Source organism: Pinus tabuliformis, chromosome 2_2, assembly GCF_031772625.1.
Source record: "Pinus tabuliformis cultivar Carrire ecotype Pingquan chromosome 2_2, CPIR1, whole genome shotgun sequence".
Taxonomy (NCBI): domain Eukaryota; kingdom Viridiplantae; phylum Streptophyta; class Pinopsida; order Pinales; family Pinaceae; genus Pinus; species Pinus tabuliformis.
In genome coordinates this window covers 969,074,969-969,102,505 of record NC_142300.1, presented here as the reverse complement: position 1 = coordinate 969,102,505, position 27,537 = coordinate 969,074,969, and the positions used below count along the sequence as shown (strand labels likewise).

General features: G+C 42.3%; 2 protein-coding genes across 2 annotated transcripts in view; one reads left to right on the top strand and one right to left on the bottom strand.

Annotated features, from left to right (window-relative positions):
• Positions 1-27,537, bottom strand: part of LOC149196459 (delta(14)-sterol reductase-like) — a 280,806-nt gene that overhangs the window by 247,762 nt on the left and 5,507 nt on the right. The gene's annotated exons all lie outside the window — the stretch shown is intronic.
• On the top strand, positions 524-27,386 carry LOC149196460 (uncharacterized). The gene is made up of 3 exons (XM_089406187.1): positions 524-1,922; positions 2,083-2,507; positions 27,156-27,386. Exons 1-3 carry the CDS (start codon positions 524-526, stop codon positions 27,384-27,386), a joined length of 2,055 nt encoding a protein of 684 aa, XP_089262313.1.

Sequence of the window (27,537 nt, the reverse complement as noted above, 5' to 3'; positions counted from 1 at the left end):
GTAAATTTTAGGTGCATATCAAGATAGCTTAGAGAGTGTTTTTAGTCAAATAAATGAACATTGAATCAATTTTATTTTATTTTTTTCATTTTCAGATTGTTTTCCTAGTCAAAAAATGGCACCTAGAGCAAAAGATCCTGCTTGGGCATATGTTGAAATGGTTGATAGTGAGATGTGTTGCAAGTTTTGCCATAGGAAAATTAAGTCAGGTCCTGGGGGGATTCATAGGCTGAAACAACACTTGGCAGGGATTAAAGGCAATATTACTCCATGTCCCTCTGATCAAATTGGGGAGATTAGAAAGAATTTGTTGGAAAGCTTTGAAAAATTTAAAGAAGAAAAGACTAGGCAAAAAGAGATACAGGCTGAAATTGGGAGGAAGAGGGAGATACAAAGAATGATGGCTGCCAACCCCCACTATGAGTTTGAGGGTTCTTCCTCTATCCCTCAAACTGATGCATCAAACCCTTTCCGTTATGTTCCTCCATCTTTTGCTTCTGTTCAAGATAAGGGAAAGGGTAGAATGAAGGGTGATGGGACTATCAAAAGTTTTTTCACTCACTCAGGCTCCTCTCCGTCAGATGCACATGGTCCTGAAGTTAGTATTAGTAAAGGTCTTGCTCAGCCCACTTTAGATGACCATTGGAAGAAAGAATTGAGGGAGACTGCTTGTGACTACATAGCTAGATGGTGGTATGATGCTGATATCCCCTTTAATGCTGCTCGTTCACCATATTATGAGCCTATGTTTGAGGCCATACATGCTGCTGGAAAAGGCTTCAAAGGCCCTACTATGCAAGAGCTAAGGGGGTTTCGTTTGCAGAAAGAAATTAAATCAATTAATGAGTATTTGCAAGATTTCAAGGAATCATGGGCAAGAACAGGGTGTACCATCATGTCAGATGGATGGACTGATCAAAGAAACCGTACCATCATAAACTTTCTTGTCTTCTGCCCACAGGGAACCATGTTTTTAAAATCAGTTGATGCATCTGATAAGGTAAAAGATGGCCACTTGTTGTTTCAGCTATTGGATGAGGTTATTGAGGATGTGGGGGTGGCTAATGTTGTTCAAATCATCACAGACAATGCCTCTAACTATGTTCTTGCTGGTAAACTGTTAGAGGAAAAACACAAGACCATCTTTTGGACCCCATGCGCTGCACATTGCATAGACCTCATGCTTGAGGATATTGGAAAATTAGATTGGGTCAGAAACACTGTAGATAATGCCAAAAGCATAACAAAATTTATCTACAATCATACACTGGTTTTGAGTCTCATGAGGAAACACACTGGAGGCAAGGATATTATTAGGCCTGCCATCACTAGATTTGCTACACATTTTTTGACATTGCAATCTATGCTTTCCCAACATAGAAACTTGCAAAAGATGTTTTCCAGTGATGATTGGAATCAAAGCAGTTGGTCTAACAAACCAGAAGGCAGAGAATTGAAAAGGAAAGTCCATGATGAAACTTTTTGGAGAAAGGCAGCAGAGATTGTGAAGCTTGCTGAGGCACTAGTTAAGGTGTTGCGGTTGGCGGATGGGGAAAGGTTGGCTATGGGCTTCATTTATGAGGCTATGGATCAAGCAAAGGAGCAAATAAAGACAGCATACAAGGATAGAGTGGCAAAGTATGGGCCCATTTGGGCAATCATTGATGAAAGATGGAACAATCAACTCCATCGCCCTATACATGCAGCTGGGTATTTTTTGAACCCACGGTATCATTATAAAGCTAAGGAGTCAGGAGCTTTGAGGGGGGAGGTCAGAGATGGACTGGTTGATTGCATTGAGCGCATGGTCCCATCGGAGTCTGATCAGCTGCTGATACATCAGCAGGTCACATCCTTCAGCAATGCAACAGGTACCTTTGGGAAGAACCTAGCAAAGATTGCAAGAGAAGCAGATGAGCCAGGTAAACAAAAATTTCAATTTTCAATTTCTTAATGGTTTTACTTTTTTTATTAAAGTTTGTTAAATCATTTATAATTTGAAAGTTAGATATAATTTGTAATTTTGTTGAGCTTCAGCCTTCATCTAACTCATAATTCATTACACTCCTATGTTTTTTGCAGCACAATGGTGGGAGGCCTTTGGTGGCCAGTGCCCTGAATTGCAAAGGTTTGCAATTCGTATTTTGAGTCAAACTTGCAGTGCATCTGGGTGTGAGCGCAATTGGTCTGTCTTTGAGAGGATTCACACAAAGAAGAGAAACCATTTGGAGCAAAAACGGTTGAATGATCTAGTTTTTGTCCAATACAACCTTCGGCTCAGACAGAACCAATTGCTGAACAAAAGACCTGATTCAGATCCCATTGTGTTGGAAGACATTGATCCAACATCAGATTGGGTAGTGGAGAGTCGTCTACCAGAGTTTGATCCTGATGAGGATCTTGAGATTGATCAACTTGATGTTGAACATGCACTGCAGCCTGTTCAGTTGAATGCAGATCCCGATCCACCAGCCTCAGTCTCACAGCCAACTAGTAGGACTCCAGTTGTAGGTGCTTCGCCTTCCTCTGCTCAGCCACGATAGAAGCGCAGCCGCATTTGTACTCTATCTCAGCTTGCATCTGCTGCACAGCCTAGTGGTACTGGCACCACTTCTACAGTTGCAGTTGGAGACGATGATGATGAGGAGGAGCCATGGGGCCCCTTGTCTGACTCTGATGATGATGATCCAGAGATTGGTCGAGATGATCTTGGCTCCTCTGGCAGTAGCTACTAGCCTCCTTGGTTATTTGTATTTTGTTTTGACTCTTGAGTCTTTGATCATGTATGACAGACTACAGTTGACTATGTATTTACTATTGCCATTGGGTACCACCGTACCATTTTGATATAATGGATTGGTTCATGAGCCTACTTTGATCATATGTTGTCTTCCATGTATATTATAATGTTGTGTGTTTGGAAACTTGAATGAAAATCTTTAAAATTATGTTTAAAATATTTAAAATTATGTTTTTTTTATAAAAAAAATAAATATTTAATGTATTTTTTACAACAACCGAGTCATTGAAATCGAGCCGGTCGAGTCATTACCGAGTCGGAGTCCGAGTCGGAGTCGATCCTCGGCCGAGTCCGAGTCCGAGTCCGAGTTGTAAAACATTGGTGCAAAGTACTGTCGTGTGATTCTTCGTTACTTGATAACAATTTGTGGAGTATTTTTACTTTTCCTTATTAGCTTATTCTTCTTCCTCTTATTATTAGTGTATATGTGTGTACTTCATCAAACTGCTACCAAAACATAAAAAACAAGAACACTAGATGTTGGCTCTCTACCAGGGCCAAAACCTCTCTTCTCTTGAGAGGAAAAACCCTTTAGTGAATTTCTCTTATTGAAGCTTCTATTGATCAATGCCAAACCCTAGACCCCTGACAAAGAGATCCTCCAAGCACAACTCAAGCCCTTTCTCCTTTCTACTCTTTGTTCCATGGCACTTCCTTCTTCCGGCACTTTGTTCCCCTGCACTTTGTCCTCCTCCTTCCTGCACTTCGTTCTTCTTCCAACTTGCTGGTAAACCTCGTTGCACTTGCTCTAGAGGAGAAACCTTTGATGAGACCCTTTTCCTATGATGGTTCCTTTCCTCTTTTCACCAATCAATTTTCTTGTATGACTGTCATGGGAGGGTTGTTATGACAGCAGAGGCAGCCTTCTTTTCCCTCACATGTGTGACTGTAATGGGCCTTAGAATAGCTCTCTTACCTTCGCTTTTCTTCCTTGATCCTTCGCTTGAGAGAGTGGTCTTGTAGGCTTGGTTTGAACCCTAAAAAATGAGATATGGTGAGTTGTTAATGACTGTTGTCATAACCGCAGGCAACCTTCCTTATCCTCGCACGTGTGGTTGTAACTGCCCTAGAAATGGTCTCCTTAACTTCGGTTATATACCCTTCTTCCTCACTGATTTTAGAGCTTGAATGAATGCATTGTATTGGAGTGGACAGCCTCTATAAATAGAGGATTGTCCCTTCATTTAGGCCGACTAGTTAATTGTTTGTAGGCCGACTTTGAGTACTGCTCTTATGCTTCAGATTTCTTTTCTTTTAGGATGTCGTAGCTTGGAGGATGCTTGTGACTTTGCTTAGAGGTATTCTCTTGACCATAATACATGTATATACAAGGTATAACATGCCCTTAAGGTCTTCAACTTATTCTTTTGACTATTTGACTCACCTATAGCACTTTAAATAGTGTTAGACCTATTTCAATGAGCAAGAAACTCATTGACATATATTATAAAAATAATATTTCTTTTCTTGAATAAATACAAATATCAAAAGTACATTTATGAAGACCGAACCTAGTTACATTTCCTTCAACATGACTTAATGACATGGTCTACGTCTACTACAATCTTCGATTGTGAGTGAGGCAACTTGAGAGGACACCTAATGTGGAGGCCATCTCATTGGATGGTATTGACACCACTATTGCATGGAGGGTTGAGGCCGAGAGGCCTCTCATGGAGTCGGTCGCTAATTGGTTAGAGCAGGAGATAGTGGAGGGGGTAGAGGAGGAGGAGGAGGAGGAGCAACAGGGGGAGGAGGTGACACTGCCTACCTAGGCTACCCCTGTCACCAGTGGAGGATGTGGTCTACCTCCTATAGCTCCTAGTTCTTCAGCTTCTAGACCACAGCAGAGTCCGCTACCAACTGCACCGCCATCTACATCTAGAGGGAAAGCTATTGCATTTTCTCGCAAGAGGGGCATAGGAAATCAGTAGTATTAGTTATTTGGTTCATTTCATTGTATATGACATTATGACTCATGATATGATATACACTATTATATTTTTTGTTGATATTTTGAGGCTGAGTGTGGACTTAGGACTTACTTTTTGGGACATGATTCACTGTTATGTGTGATGTAGCATTAGAAATGATATTACACATCTTATATATTAGTTATTTTATCCTATTTTTGTGTCAATGCATTTATTTTATGTTGTAGATGCTTTAGATATTAAAAAGATCGAAAAAAAAAATGAATATTTTTGTATTTGTCGATTTTTACCCATTTTTCCCGACTTTTTCCCCTCACCGGTTTAATCTCGATCGCGATGTTCACAACATTGGCTACTACACCTTAGGAAACTCAACCTCCAGCAAATCGACTACTCCAATAAGATCGACTTGCCTCTCTTTAACAACTCCACAACTTGGCTTCCTAGATTCGCCCTCAAATTATCCCATACTTCTCCTCCTCTACGCTTCAATCTACTGAGCCACTCGCACCAGAGAAAATCGCTCTCTCTTGATGTGACTCCCTCTCTTGAGTTCTTGTGTGCCTTCACCTCTTCACTAGACTTCTTTTATAATATTCATTAACCGAAATCCCTAACCCTACACTCCCTTCTAGAAGATCTTGGGGACCAATGGTTGAGATCATTTCTAAGTCACTTAAATAATTAAATTATTTATCCTTACAAAATGACTTTATAGTCCACAATAATTAATTGACTTTAATTATTGTACTTTTCCTAAGTTAGACTTAGGAGAAAAGACATAAATCACTTACTCCACCAAGCAAGCACCTAAAGAGGCAATAAATCATCTTCCACATGCTAAGACACCAAGCTTATGCAGAAGACCTTCCGAGGCTACCACAAGCTTCAACAACTAGAAAGTGCATCATCCATTTGACTTTTGCCTATACCTTTTTTAATTTTACCAGTCTTGTCCTTCTCTAGTCCTTCTCTACTAGGTAGGTTTCAATCACATATAACATCTCTTGTTTTAGCTTATCAAAAATATTTTTACAAGGTTCTACTTGCCATCGCCAATGTGCTAAGTGTTGTTTAACCCTATGGATCCCCCGACCTTTAATTTTGTTCCCACAATAGTTGCATATTTATTCCCCTATTCGTCCAAATGGGGATCATTACATATTGGATTATTTTTGTTTTTAAGAGCCATGGCAACTTTTACAATAACAACAAAAAAATCTGCATACAAAATGAAAACCCTAGAATTTCTTAATATCTAGGAAAAGAATAGCAAGTCTTTAGAGAAAATTAGAAGAGGAATAGATGCCTTAGCATACCTTAGGAATCCTTCCAAAAGTTGAGAAGAAGAGCAGTTTCAAATAGCAGAGAAAAACAACTCTCTAACAGCGCTCCAAAATCTGAAAATCGCCCCTTCAATCACCTCCAAAAACAATTGAAAACAGTCCAATATCTTTGCAAAAAAGACCCCTTGAATCAACTATAAATCTCCTTAAGAAATTCAGCCCCAAAGCTCTCCAACTTAGACCTTTAACCTGTTCTCCAATTAATCCCAAGAACCCCCTCAAAATAGCCCTACAAATATCTCTCCAAATGCACTCAGGAAACTCGGCTCAAGAATTTCAAGAAACTCAAATAAATAGTATGATTGAAATAGAGGGGTGGGGGAGAGTGTTTAAATAACATTTAGGGGGGGATAGGGCTACATTGGAGGTGGGGCATCCCTTAAAAAAAGTTAAATTTAACACACACAAAAATCCATTTTTTGTGGGTCTAAGTGTGCCTTGATGGCAAGGTACAAAACTAATTGGTCGGTGAAAATGACCAGTTCAATACAAGACTGGCCATTTCCAGTTCCATCCCACCAGTCGAACTGGTTTGGCACAAAAATTGGACTGGCTGGTTCAATCACTTCAGGTCTGATTTTTATAACACTGGATATAATAATCCCATGTTATAATATGTGAAACACATTGTGGATATTACAAGTGTTGAGCTCAAGGCCAAGGCCCTACTAGTGAATGAATAAAAGTTTAAATGGCGGGGCTTGTTTACAATGTGGTGGATATATTTCCCACTATACGCTTATGGTTATGTAAAACCATATAGAAAGGATAATGCATAATAATATAATATCCACCAAAATGATTGCTTCAACGAGCAACAAGGGGAATATGATACCACAAGAGGGAAAGAGGAAAGAGCGTTGACTGATTTGACGTTATCATTGCCCTTGGAGTATTTCCCTTTCTTGCCCATGCTTTCTTACAGCCTTCCCATCAAAGTTTGACAAGTGAGTGTGCTCTAAATACAAATCATAAATGACATATACTTTGGAAGAGAAAAGGGTATCATGCAAGAAATGTCTTCCATTGTCTTTTGTATCCATTCTAAGATTTTACGATCAAGGGATTAGGGAGCCATTTGAAGGTATGGAGAGGAGGTAAGCTCTCATGTTATGGGGACATTTACCCCTGGTTTTTATTGCTATTTTGATGGTTCTTATGGTTAGAAACCTCAGGAGTTTCCCATGTGTTTGTTGTTGGTAAGAGCTCATGGAAATTAGGATAGCTTGCTACTAAAATGTGGAAGGAAATGGGATGGCTAAAGAGAAATATCGTGCCTCGAATGTCCACAGTAGTTGAGACAAAAACTACAACCCTATCATCGTTGCTCATTTATTGTTAGAGGCCACGTCTTTTCTATCCCAAGTTATACCGAATTGCTAGCAGAAGACTGGACTCTTTCTATACACACTAAAGAAAATTGGAAGGGAAGTGCACTCTAAGGGACAATTCAACAAAGGAGTGGATCTTCCTTGTGTTGTATGGGATAGTGGAAAAGAATGTCATCATTGATCTAAGTGCTTAAAGAGGGTCTAAAGAGCTCTGTACTAAGCAGACTGGATTATCAAGTGAATAAGGGGTCAGGCTGACTGGTTTTAAAGCCTTGTAGGAGGCTCCTTCACCCTTGAGGTATCAAGATCTAGCGTGGGGGCCGACTCCATAGTTGATTCTCATGCTTGAGTGGACAATCACACCTCAACAACCAATTTGGTGAATGATACCCACCAAAAAGTGGGTAACCCCATAGAAGAACATTTTCTCCTCCTTTGGAGAGCAAGCCAACCATTTCCCAATACATAATGATATGTCATATTTCTCCACCATTTGCACTAGTCGAACACCTCCCACCATGTTGATATTCATAGCTTGAGAGGTACTCCAAACCCTAGGGTACAAGGTTGTGGAGGAATTTGGCACCACAAAGTCATTTTTGGGCTAAGTACCCAAGAGGTGGATTTTGCACCCAAGCTTGTGGGTGTGAAACCATGCATGGTTTTGATGATTTGACACTTGGAGAATATGGGGCACCCTTAGTGGAGCACAGGGTTACCAAGAACACCAAGAGAGCATGTGCCAAATGGGAGAAAAGAAATTTTAATTATGCGTGGGCAAAGTGGCACAAAGAATAAGGTCGGCCTGACTTTATGGAGGCACAAGAGAGGGCTAGACATTGCCACTCAAGGTCATATAAATCAATGTGGAAAAAGTCGAAGTCACGATTAAATCGGCAAGCGTCCAGAAATTGGAAAAGTAGTTAAAGTCTGAAGGTTTTTGAAAAAGTAAGCAAAATACAAAAAATACAAAAATATTCATTTTAAAAAAAAAAAAGTCATTAAAGAAACTACCTCACTCGTGATTTTTTGGAAAAACTCCCGATTTTTTCAAAAAAAATTAAGAAGTCCTTAAAGAAACTAACTCATGATTATTTGTTAAAATTGGCAACCAGGGCAAAACTTCAAGCGGGTCATCTTATTCATGGCTGATAATATTTTTATTAGATTCCTCTCGTCGAGAGGTGTAGGATTGATATAAAGATCATCCGATTCCGATAAGTATTCATGGAGATATGAATTTATTTTGATTATGGAATTATTATCAAGCCGACCTACAACTCATGTAGGCTCAGAAGCCCAACAGTCGCATCTATTCAAACACCAACGTTGTGTATAAATATAGGAGGACTTTTCCTCATTTGGACTCACTCATCTCATCACATCTCTCTCTCTACTACGCAGAAAAGAGTCTCTTCTCTACTGCGCAGAAAAGGGTCTCTCCCTCACACATGTGAAGCCGGAAGCTGCCGAATCTGAAGCTGCAACTGTAGAAGTAAAGTTTGACCTGCGTGGACTAGAAGATCTCCTCATCTAAACTGCATTGTAGCTTCATCTGAACCTCTTTTGAAAGCTGCAACTTTTGTTGGTGGAATCAAGTCAATACGACAGACGGTTTGCAAGGTATTAACTGCCCTAGTTTGAAGCCGGAAGCTGCTGAAACTGAAGCTGCAACTGCAGAAGTAAAGTTTGACCTACGTGGACTAGAAGATCTCCTCATCTGAACTTTCGATGTAGGTTCATCTGAACCTCCTCTGAAAGCCGCAACTTTTGGTGGTGGAATCAAGTCAATCTGACGGATGGTTTGCAAGATATCGACTGTCCTAGTTTGAAGCCGGAAGCTACCGAAACTAAAGTTACACTGCAGAAGTAAAGTTTGACCTGCGTGGACTAGAAGAACTCCTCATCTGAACTATGTTGTAGGTTCATCTGAACCTCCTCTAAAAGCCGCAACTTTTGGTGGTGGAATCAAGCCGATCCAACGGTCGGTTTGTGAGATATCGTCTGCCCTAGTTTGATGATGAAGCCGCTAATGCTGATGCTGCTGATCTAGGGTTTGCTACTGTTGATATAAATCAAATTTATTGTACTATTTCTCTCTGCTGAATTATTGAAGATAAAAGAAGATTTGATCAAAGGGTTTCCCCACACATTGTGGAGTTTATCCCTGGCTAGCCACCACATCTTGTGTCTCTTGTCTTGGCTTGTTTTCTGTCGATCGTTTAATGTTCTATCTGCACTTTACTTTATGTACATGTGATTGCTAAAATAAGAAAAAGAAGTAAACTGCTATAAGCATAGAACATACCATAACTGAACATGGTATCAGAGCTGAGGTGAAGACAAAGCCCGAGCAAGAGCAAGAGCAATCACCGAAGAGAAGATTGGCAAGGCTATCCTAAAAGAACTATGGGGTCCTCAACACTCTTTCCTGTCGAAGACAAGCTCCGTGAGAAAGATGACTATCACGCATGGAAGATGTCTATCGATCTAACCCTAGAAGATCCAGGAGTGTTGGACCATGTAAGAAGCAATATTGTTGAGCCTCCATCAAATGCATCCGTTGTTGCATGGAACAAATGGAAAACCGAAGAGCACTCACGACTCTTGGAGGATTACCATCTGTTAAATTTGGACAACTAGGTCCAAACTCCATGTTCTGATGCTCAGATTAAGAGGCTAATATTTTTGTTGGATTCCTCTTTCTGAGAGGTGTAAAATCCATATAAAAATAGTCTTAATCCGATGAGCAGAACTTATATTTTGAATTTATTATTCTTAATAAATTATATGTGCAAAGGTCAGCCAGTTTTGTAATGTAGGCTCACATGCCCAACAGATGTGTCACACACCCTCATTGATGGATATATATATACAGGAAAAGTTGGAGAGAATTTGATCACAACACAACTCACATCTTTCTCTCTCATCCTAAAAAGTACGAGCTACCTGGAGGACGAATTTCAGCCACACGTGGGAAGGACGAAGAGGATTTTTCTGCTGCTAGGGTTTCTGCTGCTAGGGTTTCACAGAAGTTTGACCAGCGTTGACTTTGGTCAACGCTTGGTCCAAACAAGCTGAAAACTTGTGGGAGGTTCGATTTTTGAAGGCCATACTACCTGGCACAAAAATCGAGGTCAAAGGGTTGACCGTTTTGCTGCTGCGTTGACTTTTAGCTTGCTGCCCCTGCGTTGACTTTTCAGGACAGCGTTGACTTTTGTAGAACTGACTTGGGTTAACTCATCTACTGGTTGGAGGGTGGTTGTAACACATGCTGGGCTGGCTGACCAAAGGAGACTTTGCTGGTTGAAGCATCCTGTTGACCGCCGAAACAAACACATACATTTTTCTTGTTTCTGATTTGTCTTCTGTAAGATCTGCTTATATGTTCTATCTGCATTTTGCTTATCTACTTGTATGATTGCTGTGAGAAAAGTGAAATTGCTCTTAGCATAGAACATCTACAAAACTTTACATGGTATCAGAGCTGAGGTGAAGACAAACTCTATCTATAGCAATCATCATCGAAGGAAATGGATTCCTCTAAGCTTGAATTCAGGGAGAATGACAAGCTGACTGGAAGTGATGACTTCCATGCCTGGAAGATGTTATTAGATCTCAAATTAGAAGATCATGATCTCCTAGATCATGTGACAGGGAAGATTCAAGAACCTCCATCAAATGCCTCTACTGCTGTTAAACACAAGTATAAGAAGGGAGAAATCAGAGCAAAACTGCTGATCAGGGAATCCATAAATAAGAGTCTGGTTGCCTACATATCTGAACTAGGCACATCCAAGGAGATGTATGACAAACTGATACTTATGTTCCGAGTAAACAATGTGAACCAAGTGCTATTCCTCAAGAACAAGTTGAAGAATATGAAGAAGGGCCGAGACGAGTCTATTCAAACTTTCTTTATGAAGTTGACCGAAACCAAGAACAATCTGCTAGCTATTGGGGAGACAATAGCTGATCGTGAGATGGTTCTCACCGCACTTGGAGGACTTCCATATGAATGGCAAGTATTCACAACTACCATTCTCAACAATAATACCATCCCTAACTTTGATGAGCTTCTGTCTAGATGTATGCAAGAAGAAACAAGGATGAAGGAATTTGATAATGAAAGAAATGCTGCCTATGTTGCTCATTCCCGAAAGAAGAACTCTGGTGGTTCCAAGGACAAAGGAAGGACTAAGACTCAAAAGAAGAAGGGTAAATGTTTCACCTGCCATAGGACTGGACACTATGCTAGAGAATGCCCCTTCCAGAAGAATTCTCCCGATAGTGACGACAACAACAACAACCGAAGGAATGGGAATCAAAGAAATGACAAATCCAAAGGAAAGAGGAAGGTTCACTTTGAAGGAAACCATCCACCTTCTAAAAGGACCAGAAATACCAGGTATGAGGAGTCTAATGTTGTTGATAAAAGAAATGAGTATATTCTAATATCTGCTCTCTCAGCTGCATCTCCGCCCGACACTATGGATGTCTGGTTAATCGATAGTGGTGCCTCAAGACACATCACCGGATTCAAGGAAGCACTTTCTGACATGGTTGAAAGGGATACTAATCTAGAAATTATCCTTGGGGATAATGCCACTTATCCTGTGAAAGGGACCGGGACTGTGACCCTCCACTTGTCTCAAGGACAAGTCCTCCATCTACAAGATGTACTCTATGTACCCAAATTGAAGAAGAACCTTGTGTCTATATCTGCCATGGAAGACAAAGGATTCAATGTAACTTTCTCTGATGGAAAGGTACTCATGTGGAAGAAGAGCTTCAAGGAAGCTATCTCAATTGGTTTTAGAGTTGGTACACTCTACCAGGTTGGAGGGAGTCCGTTGGGAGCTATGACTTGTGATACTATCCGTCAAACCGAACTATGGCACCGAAGATTTGGACACCTTCATTACAAGGCTCTTCCCGAAGCAAGGAAGGTGGTGACAGGGATGCCTGATTTTGGAAATAATCATAAAGGTGTATGTAAGGGCTGTGCTGAAGGAAAACATACAAGGGGACCTTTCCCCTCAAGTGTCACAAAGACATCTGAGATATTGCAACTGGTCCATTCTGATCTTTCCGGTATGTTGCCTGTAACATCCCTGGGGGGATGTTCTTACTATATGACATTTACTAATGACTTCTCTCGCAAAACCTGGATATACTTCTTGAAGAAGAAGGATGAGGCTTTCATGTGGTTCCGTACCTTCAAAGCCTTGGTGGAAAATATGACCGGAAAGAAGATCAAGATTTTGAGGACTGACAATGGCACTGAATATGAGTCAAATGAGTTCAAAGACTTTTGCAGAGAAGCTGGCATTAAGAGGGAGACTACCACTGCATATACTCCTGAGCAGAATGGTGTTGCTGAACGCAAGAATAGGACTATTGTGGAAGCTGCCCGTGCCATGCTATGTGACCAGGGTCTTCCAAAGTTTCTGTGGGGAGAAGCTGCAAATACTGCTGTGTACATTCAAAACCGATGCCCTCATTCCGCTTTGGACTCCAAAACTCCAGAAGAGGTTTTCTCTGGTAAGAAACCTGATGTCTCACATTTTAGAATTTTTGGATGTCCTGTCTATTTTCATGTGCCGAAAGAAAAGAGAAGTAAGCTGGATGCTACTGGGAAGAAAGGAATGTTTGTGGGCTACAGTGAGACTTCTAAGGCATATAGAGTCTATGTACCTGGTCAAAGGGAAGTAGAGATAAGCCATGATGTCACTTTTGACGAAGATGCTTCCCTGAAGAAAGTAGTAGATCTTCCTAGATCTGAAGAAAACCATGAAGAAAGACCTGGAAATCTGGAAGAACCCCAGGATGAGACTATGCCTGATGTTGAAGGGCCAATGGACCCTATTGATCCTTCCCCTTCTCTAGGAAAGAGGCCATCATGGCTCAGGGACACCCTCGAAGATGCTGAGGGTCATGCTGCCCCAAGGGGAACATTCCGAGAAAGCAAGAAGCCGTGTAGATACCAAGGGTATCTAGCTGCCATGAGTACTATTATACAATCTGAACCTGGATCTTTTGAAGAAGCCATCAAGCATCAAGTCTGGAAGGATGCTATGCATGAAGAATATGAGGCTATTATGAAGAATGATGTCTGGGATGTGGTCCCGAGACCGAAGGACAAATCTGTTGTCACCGCTAAATGGCTCTACAAGATTAAACATGGATCTGATGGGAGTGTTGAAAAGTTTAAGGCAAGATTTGTTGCCCGTGGCTTCTCTCAAAAGGAAGGAATTGACTATGACGATATATTTGCACCTGTGGCTCGATATACCACCATCCGATCCATCATAGCCCTTGCTGCTACGCAAGGATGGAGTCTTCATCAGATGGATGTCAAGACCGCTTTTCTGCATGGTGCAATAAAGGAAGAGGTGTATGTAGAACAACCTCTGGGATTTGAAGTTCAAGATCGAGACACTTATGTCTGCAGGTTGAAGAAAGCCCTCTATGGGTTAAAGCAAGCACCCAGAGCTTGGTATGAGAGGATGGATAGTTACTTGATGAAGTTGGGCTTCACTCGAAGCAATGCTGATCCAAACCTTTACTTTAAGGTTGAGGAAGGAAAGCCTCTCATTCTAGTGCTGTATGTGGACGACCTCTTCCTGACAGGTGATGACCCTCTCATTCATCAATGTAAGAGGGAGCTTGCTGCTGAGTTCGAGATGAAAGACCTAGGACTGATGCACTATTTCCTAGGCCTGGAGGTCTGGCAGAGACCTGGAGAGATTTTCCTTTCTCAAGGAAAGTATATTGTGAAGCTTCTGGAAAGATTTGGGATGGTGGACTGTAAGTCTGTGTCGACACCAATGGAACTCAACTTTAAGAAGTTGAGTGGCAGCGCTGCAGGGCCTATCTTGGCCAATCCTACTGAGTATCGTCAACTCATAGGAGCTTTGATGTTCTTAGTGAACACTCGTCCGGACATATGTTTTGCAGTGAATACTTTGAGTCAACAGATGGTTGAGCCTCATCATTTTCACTGGGTTGGTGCCAAGAATCTTTTGAGATATCTTCGGGGCACGATAAACCATGGGCTGAGATACACTGCCGGGAGTGTGATACTCCGGGGATATACTGATGCCGATTGGGCTGGCAGTGTGGTGGATCGTAAGAGCACATCTGGATGCTGTTTCAATCTTGGTTCTGCTTCGATCTCATGGATGAGCAGGAAGCAGAAGTCGGTGGCTTTGAGCACCGCGGAGGCCGAATACATTGCTGCTAGTATGGCCTGTTGTGAAGCAGTTTGGTTGAGGAAGCTCTTTAGTGAGCTGTTCCAACATGTGCTAGATACCACTGTAATACTCTGTGATAATCAGAGTGGGATTCGTATGACTGAGAATCCTGTGTTCCACGACCGATCCAAGCATATTGATATCAGGTACCACTTTATCCGGGATATGGTACAGCGAGGCGCCGTAAGGCTCGATCATATAGGAACTGATGAGCAGGTCGCGGATATTCTCACTAAGCCCCTGGGGAAGGTCAAGTTCCTAACCTTCCGTGAGAGTCTTGGTGTCGTGGAAAGACCCTATGATGTGGGTCCTGTTGGACGATGAGCTCTGGGAGCTCTAGGGGGCTTTGGGGATAGCTTCTCGGAGCTATAAGCACTCATAATGCTTCTGCCCCACCCTTGTGATTATTGAGCTGGTTCGCCACTCATTTAATCTGTGCCCCGTATGCATCCTACCCATTGAGTTCAGGGCTCATGGGAAGTACCTCTCATTTGGCCAATGAGGTGTGGAAAAGCTAGAGACTATTAGCAAAGACTGATGGACGCATCAGAGATTGTCGTACTCTCTATCTAGGATGGCATGGTCCAACCACTTGATCTGGGATCAAGATTTGTGAGGTCTGGGACCTCTGGACTGATTATGTCAGTCGGGGAATGATGTCTTTGTGACTGACCCACTTCTGTTCTGAAATAAAGAAGCCAGCAAAGCAAGTTTCGGCGGGATGACTCACGATGTTAATTGCACTAATAGATGGAGTTCTCCCTAGTTGAGAGGGAGTGTTAAATTTGGACAACTAGGTCCAAACTCCATGTTCTGATGCTCAGATTAAGAGGCTAATATTTTTGTTGGATTCCTCTTTCTGAGAGGTGTAAAATCCATGTAAAAATAGTCTTAATCCGATGAGCAGAACTTATATTTTGAATTTATTATTCTTAATAAATTTTATGTGCAAAGGTCAGCCAGTTTTGTAATGTAGGCTCACATGCCCAACAGATGTGTCACACACCCTCATTGATGGATATATATATACAGGAAAAGTTGGAGAGAATTTAATCACAACACAACTCACATCTTTCTCTCTCATCCTAAAAAGTACGAGCTACCTGGAGGACGAATTTCAGCCACACGTGGGAAGGACGAAGAGGATTTTTCTGCTGCTAGGGTTTCTGCTGCTAGGGTTTCGCAGAAGTTTGACCAGCGTTGACTTTGGTCAACGCTTGGTCCAAACAAGCTGAAAACTTGTGGGAGGTTCGATTTTTGAAGGCCATACTACCTGGCACAAAAATCAAGGTCAAAGGGTTGACCGTTTTGCTGCTGCGTTGACTTTTAGCTTGCTGCCCCTGCGTTGACTTTTCAGGACAGCGTTGACTTTTGTAGAACTGACTTGGGTTAACTCATCTACTGGTTGGAGGGTGGTTGTGACACATGTTGGGCTGGCTGACCAAAGGAGACTTTGCTGGTTGAAGCATCCTGTTGACCGCCGAAACAAACACATACATTTTTCTTGTTTCTGATTTGTCTTCTATAAGATCTGCTTATATGTTCTATCTGCATTTTGCTTATCTACTTGTATGATTGCTGTGAGAAAAGTGAAATTGCTCTTAGCATAGAACATCTACAAAACTTTACACCATCCGACTGGTACGTGTTCAGGACTACTCTTCAAAACTATAATGTAATTCCTGGTCTCAGGGAATTAATGGCTAGATGCATTCAAGAAGAAACAAGGGAAGAAGAGCAAGAAATGCCCAGCCTAAAGGTCCTCCTGCTACCTTTTCTTCTCATGCTAAGAAAAGAAATAATTCTGGGACTAAATCAAAAGGAAAGGCTGGACCTAAGGGTGAAAGAAAAGGACGATGTTACATCTGCGATAAAGCAGGTCACTATGCAAGGGAGTGCCCTGATAGAAAGGACTCACGTCGAGACGATGATCAAAATCCCTCTAATGGCAAATCAAAGGAATGACAAATTCAACAGCAAAGGTAAGAGGAGAGCTAGGGATCAAGGAAGAGGACAACCATTCAAGAAGGCTAGAAAGTCCATGATGTATTAAATGCACCTGACCTCAAAAAGAACCTAGTGTCCATCTCGGCAATGGAAGACAAAGGCTACAAGGTAACCTTCAGCGATGGCAAGGTACATATATGAAAAAAGAATGTTAAAGATGACTTTACTCTTGGGTTTTGTGTTGATTCATTATATCAAGTCAATGGAAGTCCGCTAGGTGTCATGTCTTATTACACATCTCTTTAGTCCGAACTTTGGCATCGGAGGTTTGCCCCCCTTCATTATAAAGCTATACTCGGTGTAAGACAAATGGTGACAGGGATGCCCGAATTCCGAGTAGAGAAAGAAGGTGTATGTCCAGGATGTGCTGAAGGAAAGCTCAAAAGGGGACCATTCCCCTCAAGCCAAAGCAAGACCTCCGATATATTACAGTTGGTTCACTTAGGCATATCTGAGGCTGGCATTAAGAGGGAGACTACTACACCACATACTCCTAAGAAGAATGGTGTGGCGGGAAGGAAGAACCATACGATTGTGGAAGTTGTCCGGGCCATGCTACATGATCAAAGACTTCTGAAGTTTCTATGGGCTGAAACTACAAACACCGCCATATATGTACAAAATCGATGCCCTCATCAAGCATTGGGTTCCAAGACTCCTGAAGAAATGTTCACCGCCGGTCAAAGGGAAGTCGTGATTAGTCATGATGTCACCTTTGACGAAGATATGGCTCTCAGCAAGGTGGACAATCTTCTGACTTTGAGGAGCTCTCAAGAAGTCGACACCAGGGAACCGAAAGAAAAGGATGATGAATCAATGCCTGATGTAGAAGAACCCATGGATTCGATTGATCCTCATCCACATGAGCCTTCCTCTTCTAGGAAGAGGTCTTCATGGCTTAGGGGGATACTTGATGATGTTGAAGGACATGCTGCACCCCAAGGAACCTTTCGTGAAAGTAAGAAACCTAACAGGTATCAGGGATACCTGACCATCATGAGCACGATCATACAAAATGAGCCTTCATCATTCTCAGATGCCGTCAAGCATCAAGTATGGAAGGATGCTATGACCGAAGAATATGAGTCTATTATGAAGAATGATGTCTAGGAAGTAGTTCCCAGACCCCAGGACAAGACAGTTGTTACTTCCAAATGGATTTACAAGATAAAGCATGCAGCAGATGGAAGTACGGAAAAGTATAAGGATCATTTTGTTGCTTGTGGTTTCTCCCAGAAGGAAGGTATAGACTATGATGTGATATTTGCACCTATTGCCAGATATACGACCATCCGCTTGATCATAGCCCTTGTGGCTTCACAAGGATGGAACCTACATCAGATGAATAGACCGCGTTCTTGCACGGTTCGATCAACGAAGAGTTCTATGTGGAGCAACCTGAAAGATTTCAGATTTATGATTGAAAATCTCATGTATGTAGGTTGAAGAAGGCTCTCTATATGCTGAAGCAAGCACCCTGATCCTGTGACTACCTGAAGGATCTTAAATTTTAGAAGTTATATGGTAGTGATGTCGGACCAGTTTTGGGAAGTGCCTCTGTGTTTCAAAAACTCATTCGCATTGATGTTCTTGGTGAACCTCCGTTCAAACATATGTTTTGCAGTTAGCATTGTGAGCTCATATTTGGTTGAGCCTCACTAGATTGGTGCCAAGAATCTTCTGAGATGTCTTCGGGACACAATCTCTCATGGATTGAGATACACTGCTGGAAATATGAAACTGCATGATTATTTGAATGCTGATTCGGCAGGTAGTGTGGAGGATCAATAGAGCACTTTTTAGTGTTGTTTGTCTTTGGATTCTACTTCGATATAATGGATGAGCAGGAAGCAGAAGTCGGTTGCCATAAGCACCGCCGAGACTGGATACATATCTATGAGTATGATCTCGTATGAAGCTGCCTGGTTGGGGAATCTCTTCAGTGAGCTGTTTGAACACATACCACTGTGATTCTCTGTAACAACCAGAGGTGGGATTCGATTATTGAGGAATCCCGCATTTGTCGATTGCTCCAGCAGATAGACATCATCTGGGATATGGTAAGACGATGAGCAAGGAGGCTCCATCGCATTAAGATGATGTACAGGTCGATACACCTTGTCAAAGCCCCGAGGAAAGATCTAATTTGTGATTTTCCCAAACGACTTGGAGTCGTTAAGAAACCCTTGTACAAGGGTCCTGCATGTTGCATACATTGAGCTCTGGGAGCTCTGAGGGCTTGCGGTTCTTACTAGAGCAACATACGACCACAGGGTGACTCACCCTCCCCTGGTGGTGCGCACTGGAACAAGATGATTCACTCTCTTGTGGGACAAGATGATTCGCTCTCTTGTGGAACAGGATGATTCGCTCTCCTGTGTAGCAGGATGATTAGTTCTCCTGTGAGGCCTGGATTGATGTGTTCTCCATGGCGATTGTAGCAGGATTGATGTGTTCTCCTGTGAGGCCTGGATTGATGTGCCCTCCATGGCGACTGTAGCAGGATTGATGTGTTCTCCTGTGAGGCCTGGATTGATGTGTTCTCCATGGCGATTATAGCAAGATTGACGTGTTCTCCTGTGAGGACAAGATTAATTAGTTCTGTTGTCGAGGCATCCTACCCATGTAGTCTGGGACTCATGGGAAGTACCTCTCATCTGATCAATGAGCAGGGAAATGAAGTTAGGGACCATAGTAGTACCAATGGACGCATCGTTGTATCTACCGTACTCCCTATGCTAGGATGACCTCCATTGATCTGGGATCAATGATACTGGTCTGGGACCAGTGGTAGGAGTTGTACCTTACTATGACACTGACTTCGGGTCAGTTGAGACTGGTCTGGGACCAGTGATACATACTTCGAGACTGACTTCGTGTCAGTGCAGTACTGGTCTGGGACCAGTGAGAATAGTACATACTATGACGCTGACTTCGGGTCGGTTGAGACTGGTCTGGGACCAGTGGTACACTCTCTGAGAATGAGATACTGGTCTGGGCCCAGTGGTAGGAGTTGTACTTACTATGACAATGACTTCGGGTCGGTTGAGACTGGTCTGGGACCAGTGGTACATACTCCAAGACTGACTTCGTGTCAGTGCAGTACTAGTCTGGGACCAGTGAGAATGGTACATACTATGACGCTGACTTCAGGTCGGTTGAGACTGGTCTAGGACCAGTGGACTCTCTGAGACTGTGATACTGGTCTAGGACCAATGGTAGGAGTGGTACTTACTATGAAGCTGACTTCGAGTCGGTTGAGACTGGTCTGGGACCAATGGTACGCACTCTGAGATTGACTTTGAGTCAGTAGAGGATGATACTGGTCTGGGACCAGTGGAGGTGTACTCACTATGATGCTAACTTCGGGTTGTTTGAGACTGGTCTGGGACCAGTGGTACATACTCTGAGACTGACTTTTGAGTCAGTATGATACATCCTCGATCAATTCTTCTTCTTCATAATTCGAACAAACGCAGAGTAGAACAGAACAATACAAGAGCAGAGCAGAACAATACAGATCAGTACAAGGCAAAACAAGACAAAGCAGAACAGGCAGAATAGAGCAGAGCAAGGCAAGGGTCAGGCTGTATAGGGCAGTGCATTTGATGGATGAATAGTAACGACCGATAGACAGATTCCAGATGAAGTTCTCCCTAGTTGAGAGGGAGTGTTAAAATTGGCAACCAGGGCAAAACTTCATGCGGGTCATCTTATTCATGGTTGATAATATTTTTATTAGATTCCTCTCGTCGAGAGGTGTAGGATTGATATAAAGATCATCCGATTCCGATAAGTATTCATGGAGATATGAATTTATTTTGATTACGGAATTATTATCAAGCCGACCTACAACTCATGTAGGCTCAGAAGCCCAACAATCGCATCTATTCAAACACCAATGTTGTGTATAAATATAGGAGGACTTTTCCTCATTTGGACTCACTCATCTCATCACATCTCTCTCTCTACTACGCAGAAAAGAGTCTCTTCTCTACTGCGCAGAAAAGGGTCTCTCCCTCACACATGTGAAGCCGGAAGCTGCCAAATCTGACGCTGCAACTGCAGAAGTGAATTTTGACCTGCGTGGACTAGAAGATCTCCTCATCTAAACTGCGTTATAGGTTCATTTGAACCTCCTTTGAAAGCCGCAACTTTTGGTGGTGGAATCAAGTCAATCCGACAGACGGTTTGCAAGATATTGACTGCCCTAGTTTGAAGCCGAAAGCTGCTGAAACCGAAGCTGCAACTGTAGAAGTAAAGTTTGACCTACGTGGACTAGAAGATCACCTCATCTAAACTGCGATGTATGTTCATCAGAACCTCCTCTGAAAGCCGCAGCTTTTGGTGGTGGAATCAAGTCAATCCGACGGACAGTTTGCAAGATTATTAAGGAATTTAGACTTCTGTGATCCATAACATTGTTTAGATAATCTTCGGCAAAATCACATAATCAATCTTTTGTCGACCCGTTTCGAACCAACCAGTGTGGTTCATCGTCTGTGATCAACTTGTCCTGACGATGAACCACACTGGTTGGTTCGAAACGCGTCGACAAAAGATTGATTAGTTTGCAAGATATCGACTGCCCTAGTTTGAAGTCGGAAGTTGCCGAAACTGAAGTTGCAACTGCAGAAGTACAGTTTGACCTGCGTGGACTAGAAGATCTCCTCATCTGAACTACGTTGTAGGTTCATCTAAACCTCTTCTGAAAGTCGCAACTTTTGGTGGTGGAATCAAGCCGATCCAACGGTCGGTTTGTGAGATATCGTCTGCCCTAGTTTGATGATGAAGCCGCTAATGCTGATGCTGCTGATCTAGGGTTTGCTATTGTTGATATAAATCAGATTTATTGTACTATTTCTCTTTGCTGAATTATTGAAGATAAAAGAAGATTTGATCAAAGGGTTTCCCCACACATTGTGGAGTTTGTCCCTGGCTAGCCGCCACATCTTGTGTCTCTTGTCTTGGCTTGTTTTCTGTCGATCGTTTAATGTTCTATCTACACTTTACTTTATTTACATGTGATTGCTAAATAAGAAAAAGAAGTAAACTGTTATAAGCATAGAACATACCATATCTTAACATTATTTGGAAAAACTCTCGATTTTATCTCGACTTTTTCGATAAATCCCAATTTTTTTTGTTTTCCAAAAAGTTGCCAAAAAATCAACTGATAAAATTGGCTAGGATTCAATAATAGAGTTTAGGCTTCTGTGATCCATATCAAGTTAGAGAAAGATTTCGGCGCATATCACATAGAATTTCGACAAATGAAATTCTATGTGATATGCGCTGAAATCTTTCTCTAAAATTGGCTAGCTCAAAAAATCGGACTTTGTCGATTTTATCGCAACTTTTTCCACACTGATATAAATATAAGATATGTGAGACCTCATTCGGCATCCAATCACCCAAATGCAACTCGTCATGAGTAAGAGAGCAATCTGAAATAGGTCACGGACCATTGGACCCTAGTGAAGTGGAGGCACAAAGTTTGGTTCATTCTTGTCATTGCTAGGAGCCGAGATTGCTTGAAAAGCAGGTTGACTTAAAAGAGGACAGTTTTGGTGCTAGTTTGTGGGCATATCTTCTCCAGAACAAAAGCAATGAATTTTGTGTTTCTTGGGAGAAACAACGGCTCCTGTTGCATGATTTTAGAGGGTCATAGGGGCTAAAAAGAGGCTGCTACAGGGGTCGAGTAGAACCCAAGTCAGTGCAGGAGGTAAGGGTGTTAGAAGGAGGCCCAACACAGGTGTTGGAGGCAATAGGAGGTCAAGAGGAGGGTTGTAGCAGTTGCTACAGCAAGCCCTAACCAGGGCTAAAGTTACAAACACAAGTTGCAGCACAGGACTAGAAGAATTGGGATAGAAAAGTAATGTCCAAAGTATGTATTTTCTCTTCCTAAGTTGATGTTGTTGCTAGGTGGTGGAGTCCTAGTTTGGACAGTTGTGTTGGCATCTTAAGTGCAGTAAGGAGGGTTGCTAGTAGCTGTCAAAAGGAGTCCCTGAGTCCATATTTGTGAAGGACTTCAAATCCGGTAGGAGAGGCAGAATAAGAGGCCTTAAGTGAAGCATCTTGTGAAAGACTACAAGGACTACTAAAAGGGCAGATGTGCTGAGCCAAAGGAGTTGATCCTTGAAGGGAAGAAGGGCAACTAGAAGTGTTAGTGAACAAGCCCTAGTCTACTGTTGAAAGAGGACTTTCTACAGTAAAAGTGGGCAGCCCCCATGCCCAAAGTTTGTTTTCATATAGCAGCAAAGGAAGGCAGAAGTGGGAATAGTTGTTAAGTCCCAAAGAGTTGGTTATTGAAGGACAAAGTAGCAGCAAGTGGGCAGTTGATGAAGACCCTATGTGTTGACTCATAAATGGAATAATGATCAGCTAGAGGGAAGACTTATTGGAGTCATATACAGTAGAAAAAAGGAGTTGTCATCACTGGTAGAGGTAGATTTGCATTGTTGCAGATTGGGAGCCAAAGGACTAACTGATTTGTTCAGGACATGTGGACTATGTTGATTTAGGGTAGCATCGGATGTGCTCTAGCCACGAAATTTGGTGGAGAGGTTGGGGCACATGATATCTCCAATACCCAAAAAGGGATTGGGCAGATTCTAAACAGTTCAGGAGATATTAAAATAATTAATATTTTTAATGGAGTCCCTAAGTCTAAACTTAGGGAAAATAAACTATTAATGTGGATTAATATGAAACTGTGTTATAGAATGGTCCAAAAGACATGGATCAAGCCAAATCTAATCTTAGTCGTTGATTAGGGACTTAATCTCGGTCGTTGATATGTCAACAGGAAAAGTATAAGAAGAGGCTTGAGGGTCACTTGGAGAACACACCAAAGTGATCAGTCATTCTATTCTCTAGAGTGGGGTTTGCTAAGAGAGATAGAATTAGTGATAGGGAGTTGCAGCTAAAGGGCATCGAGTACAGAGAGACAGAGAGGCAGAGATAGTGCTGGGAGAGTAGCGCAGTAGCCGGGGTGAGTGACGCAGTGGCAGCCGGGATCTGCGCAAAGGCTCAGAGAGGCCAGCGTTGTTGACGCAAAGGGCCAAAGGGCTAACGCAGGGCCTCCTGAGGCTGACACAGACCCATCCGAGGTGACACAGGGCCAATGCTGGGCAGAGAGGGGCTGACACAGTCCAGAAAAGGCTGACGCTGGGGTTTCTAGGGCAAATTAGCACTAAGGAGCTACAAGAAGGATTATCCAGGGTTTTAGCCAGGAGATTTGTCAGAAACTGAGAGGCATTACTGCCAAGGAAATTCTCTGTTGGGTAGGCCAGTTTCGGCACCCAGATTGTACTCTGATATTGCTTAATAAGAAAACCCTCAGATAGTTGCACTGATTTTCCCACACTGGGTTTTTCCGGGGACATTGGTCCAAAAATAATGGTGTCATATGGTGTGATTGTTTCTATTTCCTTTAGTTGTTGATCTGTAATATGTTGAGCATGCACTAGTGTTTATTTTCAGTATCTACACTGTAAATAACTTGTTAGGTAAAATAACAAGTAGGTAGAAATAAATCAGATAAAGTGCATGGAGGGTTTCTAACTAAGTAAACTTAGAAACTTCAACATGGTAGCAGAGGGTGATTGCAAATCACAGGAGAACTAAAGACATCAGCCGAACGGAGCGATAGCAGCAGAAAACAGTTGTCCCAAGGTGACGAAAGTTGTTTCTAGCATAGCAGCAACAAGGGAAGGGTGACGCAGTGCCTGTGTCATCAAAAGTGAGCTTAAAAGAGGCAACGCAGAGGCTAAGGAAGGCATAGGGAGCCTCACGCAATAGCTGGGAGGGCTGACGCAGTTCGCTAAGGAGGCCAGGTTGCTGGTGCCGGGATTGTCCAGAGCCTGGGATCTCTCACCTTCAAGTTGTTGGGGTTTAGAAGGCAGTGGGAAAATTACAGAGTGGAGATGGTGAGGTACTGTAGTCAAAACAGTACCTGACAAAGCAAGGCCAAGAGGAGTTGCTACCGAGGGTTTCTAGCCGAGGAACCCAGATCAGTGGTGCAGTTGCACAAGACGACCAGAGTAGGGGGCATCTCGACAGCCGCAAAAGGATTTCCAGGAGGGAAATCATGACTCAGAGGGAGTCCAAAAGAGAACTTCCAGGCGGGAAGTAGAGACTCAGAGGGAGTCCAGAAGAGAACTTCCAGACGGGAAGTAGAGATTCAGAGGAGTCGAACAGAGAACTTCCAGGAGGGAAGTAGAAGAGTATCATGGCACTACACGAAGTAAGAGACCAGGATAGACTGGACAGAGCGTCAAACTTCACAGTTTGGAAGGCCAGAATCTTATCCGTACTTGACAGAAATCGTGTCAAGAACTTCGCCTTGAAGGTAATAACTATCCCGGTCAACCCCAATGATAACGATAAGTACGAGGAGGCAATGGCAAGGGCCAAGAGCATCATCCTTAACGAGGTCAAGAATCATGTAGTACCACACATAGCCGAGAAGGAAACGGCATTTGAGATGTGGGTGGCTCTCAAGAAATTGTACCAACATACTTCTGTGCAGAGAAGAATGCTACTTGAGAATAGTTGAGGTCATATCAGATGAAGAAGGGAGAACCGATTGACACCTTCCTCGAAGGACTGAATGAGATCAGAGATCAGTTGACTGCTATAGAAGCGACACCGGATCAGGAGTTGATGGGGAAGACAGCCCTGAATGTTGTCTCAGAAGACTGGGAGATATTTGTCCAGAGTGTACTGGGCAAAGGGACTCTCCCACCTTGGGACGAGATGTGGACAGCTCTTCACCAAGAAGAGATCAGACGACAGTTGAAGACGGGTAGTAGCAGCAAGGGGATCAAAGTCAAGCAAGAGGAGGAAGATGTTACCCTAGCATCTGAGGAAAAGCAGGAAAAGCGGAAGAAGAAAGATCTCTCCAAGATCAAGTGCTTCCGGTGTGGGGAGCTCGATCATTATGCGACCCAATGTCCAATGAATGGCAATGTTCAGTACCTCAAGTTATATGGTCTTCATCCCAGTGACCTATATCGACCATGTTATGATGAACGAGAGATATCACTTTGTCTAATATGTATTGTTGTAACCTCGTGGTATAACACATCGCAGATATCAGTGACTTAGAGCTAAACAAGTTCAGACCTGTTATTATGGTGAGCTCGGATCTCAGATCATAATTGTCTAGATTTTCACATCAGCATGATCTCATATGACTTTCTGATTTGGGTTCCTAGTGATCTTAGTTTTTATAGTCCTATATGGCAGACTCATGAAGCAGATATACTCTAGCCAGGGGCAGCTATCTCCTGTAATACGACCTTATCACAGTGACTTAAAATCTGTAGCAGTTATATATCTCATACACCTGGGTTGTAAGTTGTCCAGCACCTTGCATAAAAGTATTGTTGACAAGGTTGAGTCTCTAGAACAGTAAACCCTGCAGCTGTCGATATATGATTAAATGGCACCATTCTGAGAATAAAGATAAATGACAGAGGTGTTATGACAACTTTTCTTATTAGTTGAAATATCTCTGGGGTGAATAATATAAGCTAAGAAATGTTTGACAAAAGTTTGTTTTTTGGAACAATGTGATGGTTACCTTGTTCAATTGATCATCCATAATTATCAGAAGCTTACTTGCTATATCCCTTCTGGAGGTTGGAATATCAAGTCACTGTGTCTAATTGCAATAGCTCGAAAGATCACATTAATTACATCACCAGATATTCTATTGACAATTCATTGAAATAAAGGTGTTTTACTCAGGCGTGACATTGAGATGTATGGCTGTACAGGAGCCAGTACTACTAATGATGACTGCAGGATAGTATAATGCACAAGAAGTTGAGAACCGATATACTTGGCACTACCTAGGGTTTGACCTTCAACAGGATTTGTCAAAATTCTGTACAGCTGATGCATGTGGCCGAAAGTGAAAGATGGACAACTTGTTCAAGAACTTGCTTGATAGATTAAGCAGAGCTTCCAATATTAAAGCAGTTTATTTGACAGAGATATTTTAGCCTGGGAAGTCAGAAACCGTTATGATTATGTACGACAGTCAGGATACATCTTGATGATGTATGGGCTTCAGTTTGCCAGGATTACAGTACCTTATTCTGACATATTGAACCTAGATTTGAATTGTGTTGCTAGAGTTTTACCTATTGTTGAATCTGCTGCATCGTCAATATTCGTCAGAATCTATATTTGATGTCATGCTGATATAATGTTAGCAGACCTATTCAGTCAAATAATATAGACCTGAGTATATATCTGAGTTGCTGATCCAAGCACATCTATGTGCTGTATCTCTTGAGGACCACCATTATTTCTTAAATCAAAGATTGAAGTCAGTTGCTCTGAAAGTTTCATTAAAGCAGAATGTATAAAACTGCAATATGACTTGTTATGAAGCCATCTATGGAATCTCTTTTGACAACTATTTGTGCTCATGCTGGTATTCACCATTGTTGTATATTGCAGAATAGGATTCCGAGAATCCAGTGTTTCACATGTTGACACCAAATACCACTTTATATGGTACAGCAAAGGACATTCTTGATGGCGTGTTTGAGTGGATAGATCTCATGACGAACAGATTGCTTGATGGACACTTTGCACTCTGGAAAGACAAGTTTAGGCTTGTGAATAAGATCAAAAGCAGAGGATTGCTAAGTGCTGCCATGATCTCTGTTGTGAATACATCTATATGCTGTTGATCTAGTCTTGATTTTCAGAAAACAGCTTGGCACTATTCCCTATATGAAGGGATATTTTGTTAAGATTGAACATTGAGCTCTGGGAGCTCCTGGGGGCTTGGGGTACCTCTTGAGCTATGAGCACCTATAAGGTGAGTGGTTCACCTTCCCC